At 54.9% G+C, this 15564-nt stretch overlaps 1 protein-coding gene across 1 annotated transcript in view; it reads right to left on the bottom strand.

Annotated features, from left to right (window-relative positions):
• Positions 1-1348: 1348 nt before the first annotated feature.
• Positions 1349-15564, bottom strand: part of XXYLT1 (xyloside xylosyltransferase 1) — a 37396-nt gene continuing 23180 nt past the window's right edge. Inside the window, exon 4 of the mRNA XM_040612896.1 lies at positions 1349-2479. Coding sequence (XP_040468830.1) covers positions 2083-2479 — 397 coding nt within the window. The 3' untranslated portion in view covers positions 1349-2082. The remainder of the gene's footprint in view (positions 2480-15564) is intronic.

The raw sequence follows: 15564 nt of genomic DNA, 5'->3' as shown, positions 1-15564 counted from the left end.
ACAGGCCAGGGTGGTGACGAAGCACTGATGCCAACCACGGGACAGTGACGCTGCACCAGGAAGCCCTGCCCCTCTCCCTGTTTTGCCCAGCAAGCCTGAGAAAGCAGGGGCTGGGGCGAGGTGGCTGGCTGCCGGAGCTGCTCCCAGCCGCACATCCCCAGCCAGCTCACACCTAAGAGAGCAGCACCGACCGCGCCGAGCCTCCCTCCGGCGTCCCAGGGAGGGCATGTGCTCTCCGGGCACAGCCACAGCTCCAGCCAGCTGCGCCGCTGCAAACCCCCTCGCTGCAAACCCTCCGGGGAGCATCGACCCCCCTCACTGCAAACCCTCCGGGGAGCATCGACCCCCCTCGCTGCAAACCCTCCGGGGAGCATCGACCCCCCTCACTGCAAACCCTCCGGGGAGCATCGACCCCCCTCGCTGCAAACCCTCCGGGGAGCAACACCACGTTGCATCTGGCCCTGCCGCAGCCTCGGGCGCCCTGGCTGACTGCCTCGCCTCGCACAGCAAGGCCTGATCACCTTGCTTTTTGGGGAGAATGTGAGTCTAATACAGCAGACTACTGCTTCGTTCACTCACCTTTAATCGCTTCTTTGCTGTTCCTTCCCTGGGGATGTAAAAATACTTAAAAGCTGAGCTTTTGTGCTATTTCGAAATGGATCAGTTCAGCAAATCAAAGCGGGTAGCTTACGGATGCAGCCTGCATTGCAGCCTGCTGTTCCCCTTCCATCGGTTAGAGGGAGGAGAGCTTCTCCTTCAGTAAAGACAACGTTCATTCATTCATCCACGGGCACAGGGGAAGGCTCCCAGGGAACTCCTGCCACACACCATGCGTGCCATTATTAGGTTAAGCCGTAATTAGGTCCCCAACCCTCTTGCACATCCACACGGATGCACGCACAGACACACACGCAGGCACATGCTGGCTTGGTGTAAAGAAAGCAGGGCTGGAAGCAGGTTAATGTGCTTGTGCACCTCCTCTGACAGACCTGTGCAGGAGCAGCTCACACCCGCCAGCCGGGCCAGCCGAGACAGGATTTATGTAGGAACAGAGTGCTCCTGCCTGAAGGCTGCTCATTCACAGCACAGGCAGCTCCCGGCTCCTTCCAAACCAACCCCAGCTACGGCGATGATCATGATCTTTTTTTGAAATCTGGTTTATGTGCCAGCCCGTTTATTTGCATCACTTGCTTGGGACAGACATGGGATAATCACAGTGATAAGCTATGTGGGGCACCACATTCAACTGCCCAACAGATATACATCACGTACCTTTTAATCATGACGGTAAAAGCATGAAACCTCCAATCACACAGGACTTCAGTTGTGCCGCAGAAAAACAGCCGAGTGCATTTTACATCTGCAGCTTTATTCTCGTACAAAAAGTTAAAGGCAAAGCTAGAAAAATGAACCTATTGGTACACACTCGCTGAATGCTTCTAAGACAAGACAGGGCAGTAAAGCTTTTATTGCTAAGAAGAACCAATGGAAGGCTTTAAAGCTCATCTAGCATTCAATTTTTGTTTGTAAGTAACCCAATTTAAAGCAGCTTTTCAGTCTTTAAAACCCTCTCGCCTCTCTGGAATGCTTCAAATGGAAAATGACCTGAGGACGGTGCCTGTGTGAAGTGCAGAAATGGGCCACCGGGGAATGCCAAAACAAAAGCCAACTGCCTGGCTGGGGGCTCCTGCTGGTCATTAGACAAGGCAAGGCTGCACAGCACCCGGGGAGCAGCACCCTGCCATGTGCAAAAGCAGCAGGCACTCGATGGCCCCTCTGCTGTCCCTGTGCCCCAGCAGCTGTGGCACAGACTGGCACCACGGACTTGCCCCAAGCAGAGCCAGGAGCTGAGCCCCGGGCACGGTGACTGTGGATGTTCTGCTCCAACTACCAGACTGCACTTCCTCCTGGAGGGGTGAGGCTACCGGCAGTGGGATACTAAACGCTCTTTGGATCCCTAGGGATCCCCCAGGTTTGCAACAGATCAGGTCTGGCCACCCTTCCTGAGGGACTGCCGGTGCAGCCACTGTGGCTTTGCAGCGCCTGCTGCAGTCAGAGCTGCTCCCGAGGGCGGTGGGTGCCCTAGTCTTCAGGTATTGGGGTGTTGCAGTTCCCGTGGTAAATTTTGACCTCCCCCTCGCACTGGAAGTACTGGTCGAACACATCGCTGTATCCATGGTCCCTCCACCATGTGCAAAGCTGCCGGTTCCACGTGCAGTCAAGCACATGGAAGAGCTCTGGGTGCTCCATCCCCACCATGGTGAAGAAATCCTGGTCCCCAAGGTGGCCCTTGAAGTGGTACTTCTCTGTCAGCTTCTGCACCATGGTGGGCTCCAGCAGCTGGTTGTAGAGCTTGGACTGCCTCATGGCTTCCAGGTTCAGCAGCAGGACACCACTGTTAAAGCCGGGCAGTCCATCAGGAGGGGGGTCCCCCACTTTGGTTTGGGGGTTCTCACGGCGATACTGCCAGAATGTGTGCCTGCAGAGAGGAAAAACAGGAACAGGGGAATCAGGCAGTGCAACCCAAAGCCTGGGCAGGTCTGGATCACAGCAGAGGATCTGCCACCCACCAAAGGGAACAGGCAGTGCTTGTCTTCTGCTGGCTGGAGGTACCCAGCCTCCCAGAGCAGCCCAGTGCTGCAGCTCACGGGCTGCATCTCCCTCCATCCCCCTGCACAGGATATTGCTCAGACCTCAAACCACTCTTCTTGCTCTCTCCTAAAGATGCTTTTGTTTCTACCAGCACGGCTCTGGTGAGGCAACTGGATACAGGATTGCACGACTGCTCGTCCCTGGCTATGCAGGGAAATGAAAGCACATCCCCAGTGCGTAGGGTGAACCACCAGAAGTGCCCCCACAGCTGGTACATACCAGGAAAATGTCTTGCAGTTAACAGGATCTCGGCAGCAGTGCTCACATCATTATTATTATTTGATTAAGGGGAAACTCCAGATCAAAGATGGGCCCTAGTTTGAGGCTGCGCAAAAAGGCTTGAAATAAATCTGAGTGGCAGAAATGTTTTTTCAAAATAAAAATAAAAAAAGAAAGCCAACAGCAACATCTCATTAGCAAACAAGCACTGCCTTCAGCATGTGCAGCCCAAGGAAGGCTCAGCTGTAGCAGCTCTGGCAGATGCAGTCTTCACCAGCTAATTTCCAGCTGCCAAGGAGAAGAGAGCAAGTGCAAGTCTAGCAATACACAAAACTAACTCCAGAGGGTGATTCAAATGGGAAAAAATGTAGACTACCTAAGCAAGCAGCCCAAAAATGTCTTTGGCTCTTTCCTCAGCCCTGGGGCAGTGGGCACACCCCACCATACCCACATTGGCTGCTCCCACTTGCGCGAATTGAATTAATCCCATGCTATTACCCAAGCAGCTGGGGTTGAATCTGAAAGTCTTCTGCCCCCAAGCAGCATCCTCTGCTGCAAAGCTGGGCAGCTGAGAGCTGGCCAAGCCTGCAGTTTGGAGGAGGGCAGGAGGGATCCGTGGCCCCCATGCCACCATCTGACAGCCCAAGGCTGCAGCACTGTGGTCTCCTTCCAGCCCTAACACTTACCCTGAAGCTACAGCAGGGGTTTTTTTGCACCTTGCTGTGGAGATGTCAGGAAGAAACACTGTTAGAAAGAATAAGCCAAGCCTGCTGCTGGTTCCTGTCTGAATCCGTCAGACACTGACCAAAGTCTCCATGCACCTCCAGGAAACAAGAAGGCATTGGTAGACGGTGTGGATTTACCATCCAAAGGTTTAAAGTGGTCCCACACTTGGAAGCTGAGGCTGGGCTAATTCAGATGTAAGAAGATGCAGGGACATTAGTCAGTGGGCCAGCTCCAGAGTCATGGTGGGTACTCCCCCACTGCAAACATTTAAATTGAAAATTTTCTTGTAAGAAGCTGGGTTCAGCTCCAACAGGTACCTGCTCAGGGAATCCTACAGTTTGTACAAGGATCAGACTATTAAACCCATCCTTCCATCCTGTCCTCTGGATCCCCGGTACAGCACTGCAAGACTGGCCAAGGTGAGAGCCAGGATTCGACAGCCACCAGCAGAATTATCCCAGCAGAAAATGTGGATCTATTAATGATGTCAACTGTGAGCACCTTTTTTATTTCCTGATCTGGAGAACCACAACCACCACTTCCTCACATCTTTCACATGCATCGCTTCCTTACAACTTTCCATTTAGATGCTTTAGATTCATTCAAACCTCTGGTATTTCTCATTTAATTAAGGATCTTTATGCTGCTTCCTTTCGCCTATACCGGATGGAAAGGGTTTTTCCAAGTGCCAGTTTTCCATGGAAGGAGGGCTCAGTTTTTGAGCAGGCGTCTCCACGCCTCCTGGGGAGAGGGAGCGGAGGACTGACCGCCTTATTGGAGCCCACGGGCAGCAGTGCTCATTTGATCTAAAGGGAAGGGATAAAAGGGCTCTCTGCCTCCGCAAAGAGCACTTATGTCTTGGGGACAGGCACCAGGTCACCACAAAGACAACTCGTGGATGCTCATGAGAACAGGAAGGCAAAGCACTCTCCACACAGCATTAGAGGAAAGCTCAACCAGACCAGACCCAGCCGTGCAGACAGATCAGCCTCCTGAGGTGCTCAGGGCCAGGGGTCTGAGCAGAGACCGGCTCCAGCCCACGTCAGCATACTCTGCTCTCACTGCTTCTCCCTAGCAGTGCCAGGAAAGCCATCCCTGTGCCCAAAAAATGATGCTGGAAGCTGGCAGGAGGGAGAGCAGTGCCATGGAGGAAAGCACCTTTCCAGCTCCACAGCAGCGGAGCCAAGTCCTTTCATGTTCTGACCTCCAAAAACACGCTGCCCAGGCCAAGGGATGAGATTACAGCTCCTGCAAGCAACTAGAATAGGAAAAATGCAAGTGCCCAAGCCCTCGGCACTGCCAGGCTGCAGTGGGGTGAAAGCAGATCTGTATCAAATTATTCCATTTTTCAGCAACGTCGTTCCCCAGCGGATTACTCGGCGACGGCTGATAACGAGAAGGCAGCGATGTGCCCTTTTCAGCAGGGAGAGGCAACAGACCGACAAGCAGCAATTGTTCAGCCCTTCCTCCCGGCACCGGCATGGCGTGATGGGGCCATCCTCCCCCGGCCGCACGTGGGGACCACAGGAAAGTGGGGCTGGGGGGGGGAAGACAGGACCATCCCCAGGGAGGGATGCCGGGGCAAGATCCAGGATGCGAGGAGCTGCAGGCGGCTCCGCAGTGCTGAAGCTTGGGAACCTGCTTGCAGCACCGCACCGCAGCCCTTCCAGCGCCAGGCTCAGGCCAGCCGAGGGAAAGGTATTCTGGCAGAGCTGCTGGCAGCATCTGTTCAGCCCAGATTTCACTTGGCTTTTGTCCCTCTAATGGAGGGGTTTGGTGCTGTCCTTCCGCAGGGCCCAGGACAGAGAAGAGCATGGCTGAAGGGCACCTCTACCCATCTGGAAGTGGAAGGAGTGGTGGGTACGAGAGCATCATTTTCTTTGGAGGAGATGGTGCTGGGGAAGCACAACAACCAGCCAGCCAGTTAACCCAGCCTGTGCCCCGTGCTGCTTTGTCCTGCCTCCCCTGGGCACTCACCTCAGATTTTAGAAAAACACGGGGGACTTGACGAGCATGCTGTCAGGATGCAGGGAGGGGGTGCAGCCTCCCTGGCCTGACACAACCATTAAGGAACCAAACCCCAATTGGATGCAACGGAAACATCTCCCTGCCCCAAGCCCCCGGAGCAGCCAGGATCTCCCTTGGGACAGGCAGCTCAGGCAGGGCAGCACGCCACCAGCCCTGGCTCCGGGGTACCCTCCTCCCTCTCTGTCTGCCCCCCCCCCCCCCCCCCATCCCCCAGCAGTGAAAACCAGGGCAGGAAGGCAGCCTGGAGATGCTGGCCACCACCGGGATGCAACAGGGCAGGAAGCTGCCGCCGGGAGGAGGGGAGGAGAAAGGAAGAGGAGGCATTCCGAGCTTTTGTTAACTGCCCTGATCCCTCTAGACAGGAGGGGAAAGAGGTGACCCCGGGCCCCAGACCCTGAAGCACGGTGCGGGGGAGCCACGCAGGGCTGCTGCTGTGAGCGCCTGCCTGCAGCCCCAACGGGCTTTGCTTTGAGGAGCTGTTTATAAACAGAGCCGGCGTGTGCTAGGAAACATCTGGAGAAGAGCATTTCCAAGCATTCAAATGTCAGGCCCAGGCAGCCCAGATAAAAAACCCTGCTTCCACCAGGACTTCCCTTGCTGGCCCAGCACAGGGCGCTCCGGCCACACCTCCCCGGCCCCCCAGGCTGGTGGTCCTGAGCCCCAGCTCGCAGAGCTGCCATCGCACCCTTTAAAATTCCTCGCTGGGGATAGCTGCCAGGAGCAGAAGGCACCTCTCCACCTATCAGCTGTATTTTGCAAGTCCTTCTCTTGCTTTCGTGCACAGCAAGGGGCAAATGCTGGGTGGGGGAAGACTTTGTCCAAACCCACAAACTTCCACTTGTTTACTTCAGCTCTGGGTTATGGGACAACCTCGTGCGATGAGCTGGAAACTTCTGGTAAGGCAGCAGGGTGCCCTTGCTGGCAGGAAAGGCAGGGCGGGGGAGTTATTGGCAGCTGGGGGACCAACAGAAAGCCCAAAGCACCAGCCTCACAGGCAGCAGACTGGGCTTGGGTGCCTGTACCCATTCAAGATGTTCCAAGAGGCTGCAACCCTGCCACACCAGGTGCGCAGCCACCACTGGCCTTGCTGATGAGGATGTGGATCCTCTCCATGCAGACTTATCTCCAGAAAAGTGGACAGCCTGCAGGATCCCACCCATGCAGCTGGGGAACCAAGGAGCTGGGTCAAAAAGGCATGAAGTGAAACCAGATGCTAGGCCAGACCCAAGGTGGCTGCGGTCAGAGGAAGCTCCTGGAAGCCTGTGGGGTCTCTGAACACTGCTGTGCACCGTGCACTGTATGAGCCTGAGCAGTGCAATACCCAGGGAGGAAGGCTGCACAGCCTCTCCCTCACCCAAAGGGGAAGCAAAGCCAACAGCTATGGGATAAAGCCACAAAAATTAGGGGTCTGCAAGATTCTGGATGCAATAAACATCCTGGACCAGTGAACTCCTTACTGGAGCTCACTACTTTGCTCCTATCTCTTGCAAGCGCTGGCAGAGTTTGTGCCAGCTGCTTAGGAGGGCAAGATGGGAAGCAGCAGTGAGCCAGCACATTGAGAACACACTTTGTCACCAAGCCTCTCACAGGGGTCAGGGGCTGGGGGACCCTGAGCCCCAGCCAGCCAGGCATGGGGCTCCTGGCACAGAAGGGAAGCACGGGCTGCCAGCTATCCCTCTGGGCACCACCCCGACAGCAGCCCTGCCAGCCCAAACACCAACCAAACCAACAAGCGCAGGGTCTTGCTACCTCTAAATACGCTTTTCAGTTTCTGAGCCAGAAAACAGACAGCTGGCAGCGTTATCCCCAGCTGCAGCTGCTGGCAAACACCGCTATTCCTGTGCAGTAAGCAATGAGGCGTGAGCGCGCCGCACTCCTTGCTCCACGCTGCTGCCAGCGTTCCCCTGGGGCGGGCAGGATCCGGCACGTGGCTGCGGTCCTGCCGAGCGATGCCCAGCCGAGCTGCCTACCTGCTGGTGCCCAGTTCCTGCAGGGCCCCAGGGAGCTGGCTGAGGAGCTGGGTGGGATGGGAGCCCAGGTGGGAGTGGTAAGTACGCAGTGTCCCGATGGGGACAGGGGGACATGTCTGAAATGGAGGGGGAGAGAGCAAACAGAGGTGGCAAATAGTTGTAAGGGCTTCTGGGGACAACAGATACAGGCTTAAAAGCAAGCTGGCTCCCACAGCAGCCTGAAAGACCCCCTGACAGCAGCTTCTGTCCCACCCAGAGGAGAGGATGTGGGTGGTAGGGAAAGAAGAGTGATGGCATGGCGATGACAGTGGCTTTCCCCGCTAATCCACAGCCAGAACTAAGAGCACAGCCAAGAAACCTCCCTGCACCCTTCTCCTTTCCCTTAGCTAAATCTCACTGTGGCAGGCAGCTGCCCGCCCCTTACCACCACTCTGACTGAGATTAACCCCTCAGGAAAAGGATGTCTTCCCTTCCTCCGGCTCCCCCCACCCCAAAGGCACCGCTGCAGCGGAGATGGGCCCTTCCATGTTTCTGCTGCCCTGGGGCTGCACCCCGCACAGTATCCGACCCAGGCTCCCCCTTCCCACCCGGCACTGCTGGATCGGGGTGGGTAAGCTCAGCCCTGCCGCAGACAGAGGCTTTCCAACAAAGTGGCTCTTGTTGCTACATGCTTATTTCCCATGTGCAAATGCTAAACCCCTTAAGGAGCCGGGGCGGCAGGTTCAGTACCAGCCTGGTCCAGAGCGCCTTAGCTGAGGCTGAGCAGCTTGTGTAACCCAGGAAATCCCAGCTCTGCGCTTCTTGGGAGCACACTGCACCCAGCGATGAGCAATGGCATCCCCAACAGGACAGTACCCCCTGCTCTGGAGGGGTAAACATCACCCTGGGGCAAAGCAAGCCCGGCTCCCAGCCTGTGACAAAGGGCAGGATGCATCAGTGTGCACACTGGGACCACCCTACCCTCCTCCCATGGGTTCAGGGCAAGGGTCCAGCTCAGGTAGGACCTCCAGCCCTCCCGTGGAAAATGCTGATGAACTGATGGACTGAGCTCTTCAATTAAGACATCAGCGATTCCTTAATAAACTTCTCACGTATGCACAAATTATGTCTCTAAAGCACTGATCTCTACTACAGCACAGTCTGCATGCCAAACTAAAAAGGCCTGCATCTGGAGCAGCAAAATCGTTCCTGATGATTACACTTCTGCGTGGACTTAGTAGTCCAAAACCAGGCACGCTTAAATAGATGATTAGTAGCAACTTGTGAACACAGCTCACAAGTGAAACCTTTCCTTGGGACACAGATTTTCAAGGTGTGCCCACCTCACCAACTAAAATTTTTGCACCCCATGCCAGTGCTAAGATTACCCTCCGAATAGAGGTGGGACCATAAATCCCTGTCTGGGTCGTGGCAGCTTCCTTCCTTCTATAGATCAAATGCCCGTGGCGCTAGCGGCGGTGCAGAGCGACGGGCTGTGTGTGTTAGATCAGTCGTTCGCTCAGCGCCAGGGAAGGATGGGGGACAGCCTGTTCACAGGGGAACTCTGAAACACCACGGGCCCAATTACTGCCAAAATGGCAGATTTCTGTTAACTGTGAATGGACTCTGCTCCAGCCGTGCTCTCCTGCCTGCCTTGGAGGCGCAGCCAGCCCGCCCCAGGCCGCCCTCGCCCACTGACAGGGCTCTCAGGAACAGGGGAGATGCCCTCCCTTCACAGATGCTCACCTGCTGCTCAGGGGAGGAGAAATAGAAAGGTCTGTCTCCCTCCATCCCCACGTGGGAGTCCCAGCCATGGGACACTGTGCTGCTTGCCACAGGGGAGTCCGGGCACGGAGGGAACTGCCACTGAGCTTCAGAGAGCAGGAGGGCATCGTGGGAACCCCTCCAGAGGATTGCCGCGAGCTTCCTCATGCGGCCCCAGCACACATCACTCCATGAAGCACCCCAACTATGCAGCAAAACCTCTCAATTTCCTTCTGTTTGTTTGTTTGTCCATCAAAGGGCTTCAGCTCTTGGAAGCTCTTTCTCCACCAAGTGCTGGTGAGGAAGCCCTCGGCCGAGCAGCCCCATCTGCTCTTCCTGGCCCACCTCCAGATGCTCAGCCCCAGCAGCCACTTTCCAGAGCAGATTCAAGAGCCAAGCTGGACTGGTTGTAGTGTCTACAGCCCAGACTTCCCCCCCACTCTGCTGCAAAACCTTCACCGGGGTGCAAAGAGTCACGAATACCTGTGCTGCACGGGCCAGCTTGAGCCTTGCCACTGCCCATGAAGAGCATTTTTCTTAGCAGCCTCAAAACAAGCTGTGACCTCCAAAAAGGATCAATGCCCAGCATGGACCTGCTCTTTCTTCAGTTCATGCTCTCATGTCAAAAACAACCAGTGAAGATGACAGCAGTTGTGCAAATACCCAGCTGGACCTAACCAACTGCTCATGATGTTTAGCGTGCGGGATCTACCCTTGCAGCCAGGTACCCCAGCAACCCCAAGATGCCACTGGTGTGACACCTGCCTCTGGACACCGAAACCAAAAATGTTCAGGAGCTGAAACTGAGAAACAGCAGAGTTGAAGACAAGTGCAGGTATGGTAACTCATACATGCTCACCTGATGCACCCTGAACTTATGTGCTATGGTCAACAAAAAAACTCCTGTAGCAAAGTCACAGCAAACTTCTCAGGCAGCTTTTGGAAACGAGGCCCACCACCCACGTGTACTCTCTGCATGACAGCAAAGTCCTTGGAGGGAAAGCTTGAACCCATGCTTGGAGAGCCTACCCAAACACACACAAGTGTCTTGGTTGTTGGAAAAAATCATGTTTGTAACGCCCAATACCTCAAAAGGGACAGTTAATAGTATTAATATTATTGATAGTATTTGTGCTAATCAATGCACAATTGTGGTTGTCAGATCTTGTCCAGTTTATTCATTGTTTCTAAATGACATTTCAAGTTTGCTTGGTAATAAGAATAAGTGCAATGGGTCCTACATATTAATGATGTGGACAGATGTAAACAAAAAAATCACTTACTTTCTTGGGTAATTTTTTTTTTTTTTTAATCAGAAAGTAATGCTGAATTCCTGAAATCAATTCTGCTGCCAGTTCCTTGCAGGTTCTGCTTATTCTGTAATTTTGGCTGCTTCTTGGCATCCATTGCGAAAGAATTCCTACAACAGTCCCCCTCATGCACCAAGCAGCAGCACTTGCTACAGATCAAGTCAAAGCCTTGAAATGGTTTAAAATTCAAAGTGTGCAGGGTCTGGCTTGCAGGACTGTGGGCAGGCAGCATTGGCATCACCATGCCTGGCAGGGCACAGGCATGGCAAATGTTCCTGCCTTCGCCAACTGAGGGGCTTGGGAAACATAGAGCCCGTCATTGCAGGCAGCTCCTGGCTCCCCCAGGGCAAAAACACTTGGAAAATTGCTAAGTCTCCAGATCAGGGAACCTGCCTGCATGAGCAGCCCTCAAAACCAGCTGAGCTCAGGCAGGAGGACCTGCCTGCTGGAGATGGTTATCTCCAACTCTGGAAAGCTCCATCCCAGGCGACAGCCCACCTGCACTGCTATATCTGACAACCACCACCAATCAGCCGACATCCAGGGAATCCAGCTGCTCCTCCTTGCTTGCAGCTGTCAGCAGTTCTTTAGGGCTTTTTTAGATCCCAAGAGAAGGTACAGGACGTACTGTCTCAGCCCTGCCTGGCTGTGGATTCAGCACTAGCCTGCTCACAGCCCAGGATAACTCAGCTCCTCTTCCAAGCATCTGACAAACTAACTTAGCACTGCTGCCACTGAGCTCCCAGTGAACATCAAGAACCGCAAGTGCTGCGCCTCCAGGTCCAGAGGCTGAACAGGCTTGCTTCCCCTCATTACTGGCCTTCTCAGGGTTATTCTACCAGCTCTCAAACAAACAAAACTAATGTGACAGAGCACACACCACACCTACAGCAGCTCCCACATGATCACAAGCAGAAATGATGTTTTTCCTTTCCACAAAATAATGCCCTGTTCAAGCTCTCCCTAGGTTTTAGGCAGAAGCAAAGGCAAATGGCCCTGCAGCCATACAAGGACCCAAGTGTCGGTCCTTTGTAGTCTGTAGCAGTCTCTTTGATGTAGATATCCTTTCCTGCAGGACAAACTTTTATCATTTCCAGCACTGTGGATTCCCAATAGCTTTTATTAAGCTTCTTGTCATAGGGGACAGCAGCGAAGATCTTACCCAGAAGCAGGAAGGGAGGCAGCAGCCACCCTTCCAGCCCCAGCTATGTGCATCCTCAGATCTGAGGAGCTTTTGGGACCTCTCCTGAGGTCCACCACCACAGCTGGTACCTTGCTCCCATCTGGAGCAAAGAGGTAAAAGCACCCGTCTGAGGACCTGTGGGTTAGTTCCTCCCTGTTGCCAGCAGATCATCCATCTCCAGTGTGACCTCCAAGGGGAGCAACATGAGGGCGGCATGGAAGGCCCCAGGCGGTGCCAGCACTGGTGGGCACTCAGAGCCCACCGCCACGTGGCAGTGCCAGTAAACAGCACCAGCACCACATAGGAAGTGAAGAGGCCGGGATGGCCATGGGGACGGGAGCTGGGAGCATGGTGCAGCATGCTGGTTTGGGGTCAGCCTGAGGCTGCTGAGAGCAGCTATGCAATCAATACTGCTGCTCTGCTTCCTCTCACGTGCCACTAGCGTGACCGGAGGGATCTATAACCAGGAAACTCTGTAAGAATAGGGTTTAAGCTCTGCCTTCTGTCTTCGGAGTTTTCAGGACATTTTTGGGAGTTCCACAGTATTTTCGCACTCTATTCATCTCAGCCATAGGGCTGCTTTGAAATGGGGAGGCTTTTCCCCTGGGCACCTGAGGCGCTGAGCTCAGCCAGGCTGGCAAGGAGGCCCCCGGGGAGGTCTAGGCTGCAGCAGCATCTGCATGAGGACACCCTCACCATGCCCCAGTGCAGACCTCCGCTGCACCCCAGGTGCAGCCCCTGCTGCTTGTGCCTGGTCAGGAGGCTGACCCGCAGCAAGCCGTGCTTCACCTGGCCATCGCTCAGCCCCACCGCAGCCAGGGCCACAGCTAAGCCGCCCCCGGGGCCAGGCACGCACCCCGCACACACCCCGAGGACAGTGACCTGCCGGTAACTGGCTCGCCGGCTGCATCTGCAATGCTTGCCTGCATGTTTCCTAGCAGGGCAAAGAGCACAGAAGGGCCTGGACTTCTCAGTTTGGCCAGGATCTGACATGGAAGGCCCAGTGCAACACAAATCGCTCATCTTCTGTAGCCTGGTGAGCAGGACACTGCCAGCACGCCTGAGCAGCTGAAATGCTGCAGGGGACAACAGGATTTTTAATTAAGATTATGACTCTGCAGAAACTCTTCCTTGCATGGAAAGCCTTTTAGACCAGTTAAACTTCAGGTGCAGATTTTAATCTTTCCATCAAAATCACTCTCGCTGAAGCGGGAGCTCCTGGTCTTGGCTGTGGCATGGATCCTCTGCAGGCAGACACATGAGCAGGCATATGTCAGTGCTGGGAAGAGGCTCTGCCTGTAGGCCAGTGTGCCAGTGTCAACCTGGCAGGAGGCATCCAGTACTGCCATGGACAGCCCACAAGCCCCTACGAGCCTAGTGCACAGTTCCAGTGTCCCCTGGCAGCAGGGGCAGCCTTCTGTGGGTCGAAGCTCTGTCTGAGAGCCCAGCCACAGCGGTGCCGACCATACCCCACGTCACATGTCGCATCCAAAAGCTGCAGGCAGGACAACACACCTGACTCACAGACAGAATGCTGCTCCCCCCCCTGCAGCTCCAGAGAAGCAAACCCGATGCCAACAGCCTCAGACTGACTCCTGCACCTGACTTGGGCTCCTGCAACCTCCCCCTCCACACCCAGGACCCCCTGCCAGACACCGACCTGCAGGGCACCACAGGGAGGAGGCTCTGCAGGGCAATCCACATACAGCTTCAGCAGGAGCTGCTGCTCCCCAGGGGCCGCTCCAACCCACCCTGAGCAAGCCCAACAGGCAGGCCAGCCCCAGGCTGTGCAACAGTTAAACCTCAACATTTGCCTTGCAGGAGGGCCAGGAGATCCTGTTGCTTGGAGAAATGTTTGTCCAAGACAAACAGCAGCCGGGCATTGTTTTAGCATGAGTCAAACAAGTGGAAACGCTCCTGTGCCATCCTGTTTTGCTGTCTGGAGGTTTCCCTCTACCTTCAGGATGTGCAAGCAGGCTCCAAGACGTTTCCTATTTGCTGTTCTCTTACTCCTCCATTTCCCGCAGGCGTCTGTGCCCAGCACTGCTCAGTGCAGCAGCCTGAGCTTTGTGCAGTCCCAGCCTGTGCCTGGAAAGTGCAGCCTACAGCTGGACAGCCAACAGGCAGCTGTTGGGAACAGCACCGCCTCCTAGAAAAAGGTGCATCATCTACAAAGTATGCTGGTCTGCACCCATCTGACAGGCCAGGTAGATAAGCAGGATTCAACACAGCCAAGCGGACTGATCTCCATCCACCTTCTCCATTGCTACAGAGAGGGGAAGATGGCACCTAGACCTTTCCCAGCCACTGGCTTACCCTGCCCTGAGGGTGCCAGTCCATAGTCCTGTAAGCAAGCTCTGGAAAGTTCTGCTGCCTTGCCCCAACCCTCTGATGTTTTGCCACATGCTGGGGCAAAGCTGATGCCATAGAGAGCTGCGTGAAGTGGGGAGGAAAACGCGAGTGGCAATGGAGAGACCTCACCATCGCCCCGTAACCCTCCTCCACAACCAGTTTCTCAGCTGATGCTTCAAGCCTGCACACGTGGCAAATCACACGGCTGGAGCTAGCACCTCTTATTTCACACCTACAATGTGTTTTATCTTGCTAAAAGTATAAAAATAGCAAAGAGTTATTTATTTTTACAAAGACACTCACGCTTTGTCAGCTCATGTTTTCGTCTGGAAACCCTTTTAGCAGTGAGGTGCGAGCCCTGTGGGGCGGAGGGCTCGGTGGGAGGGCGGGCTGGCGTTGGCACAGCTCACCGTGCAGCGGGTGATCTGGCGACGAGAAAGATCAGGAACTTGTTTTCACATGAAGATCAAAACAGCACAAGAAGAAAAGCACAACATAGTCCAAAGTGACCCAGAATGTTAAAACTGCAACAACAGAAAGTTCAGCCCAAAAATGCAGCCTGTGAGGGCTGTTAGTGCTTGGCTTGTTTGTCCCCGCCGCGGGTGGCAGGAGAGGGGAGAGCACGGCTTTGGCTTGGGTCAGATATCCAGTACTGAGCCCCGCGGTCCCATGCCTTGTCCCCTGCTGTGCCGGACACCTCTCCTTCCAGCGGAGCACCCCAAAGCTTAACTCAGTCCCCTCCTCATCCTAGAACAACATCCAGGCAGCGGAATGCCATCCCCGCTCCCTAGCTGTGCGTGGAAATCATGCAAACCCGATCCCTGCAGAGACAGAAACACGGGGCGATTCCACCATGGACTAACTGCAGGCAAACGAACGCTTAATTTATCCTGTTACAGGCCGTACCCCCAGCACACGGGATCTGCCCCGCTAGGCAGCACTGACTGAGGCTGACAGTCTGGCACAGCCCTGCGGCCACACTTGGCTGTCGCTGCTCCCTCCATCCTGCTTTAAGCTCTAACAATTGGATATGATTAACTGGGGCTGGATTTACCATTCTGGGCACCAAAATCCTGCCAGGACACCCAAAGCGGATACAGTAGCCCTCCATGCTCTGAGCACAGTGCCACCCTATGGAGACGAGGCCTCAGCATTCATGTTCCTCTGGTCCCAGCTCACCCTGCCGAGAGCACAAGCCAGGAGGAGAGGTGACACTTCTGCCATGGGCACAGAGATGTTTTTTTCCAGCCTGGGAACAGTGGTGACTTCCACATTTTGGGCAACCAGAAATGCTCCCGTGACCATGCTCTCAGCTAGCTTGGGCTTCTAGGAAAGAATCAGTGGAGATTAATGACCATCAATCCTCCGCTGGTGAACTTCT

The sequence above is a fragment of the Falco naumanni genome, chromosome 13, assembly GCF_017639655.2.
Source record: "Falco naumanni isolate bFalNau1 chromosome 13, bFalNau1.pat, whole genome shotgun sequence".
Lineage (NCBI taxonomy): Eukaryota > Metazoa > Chordata > Aves > Falconiformes > Falconidae > Falco > Falco naumanni.
This window is presented reverse-complemented; position numbering and strand designations above follow the sequence as displayed.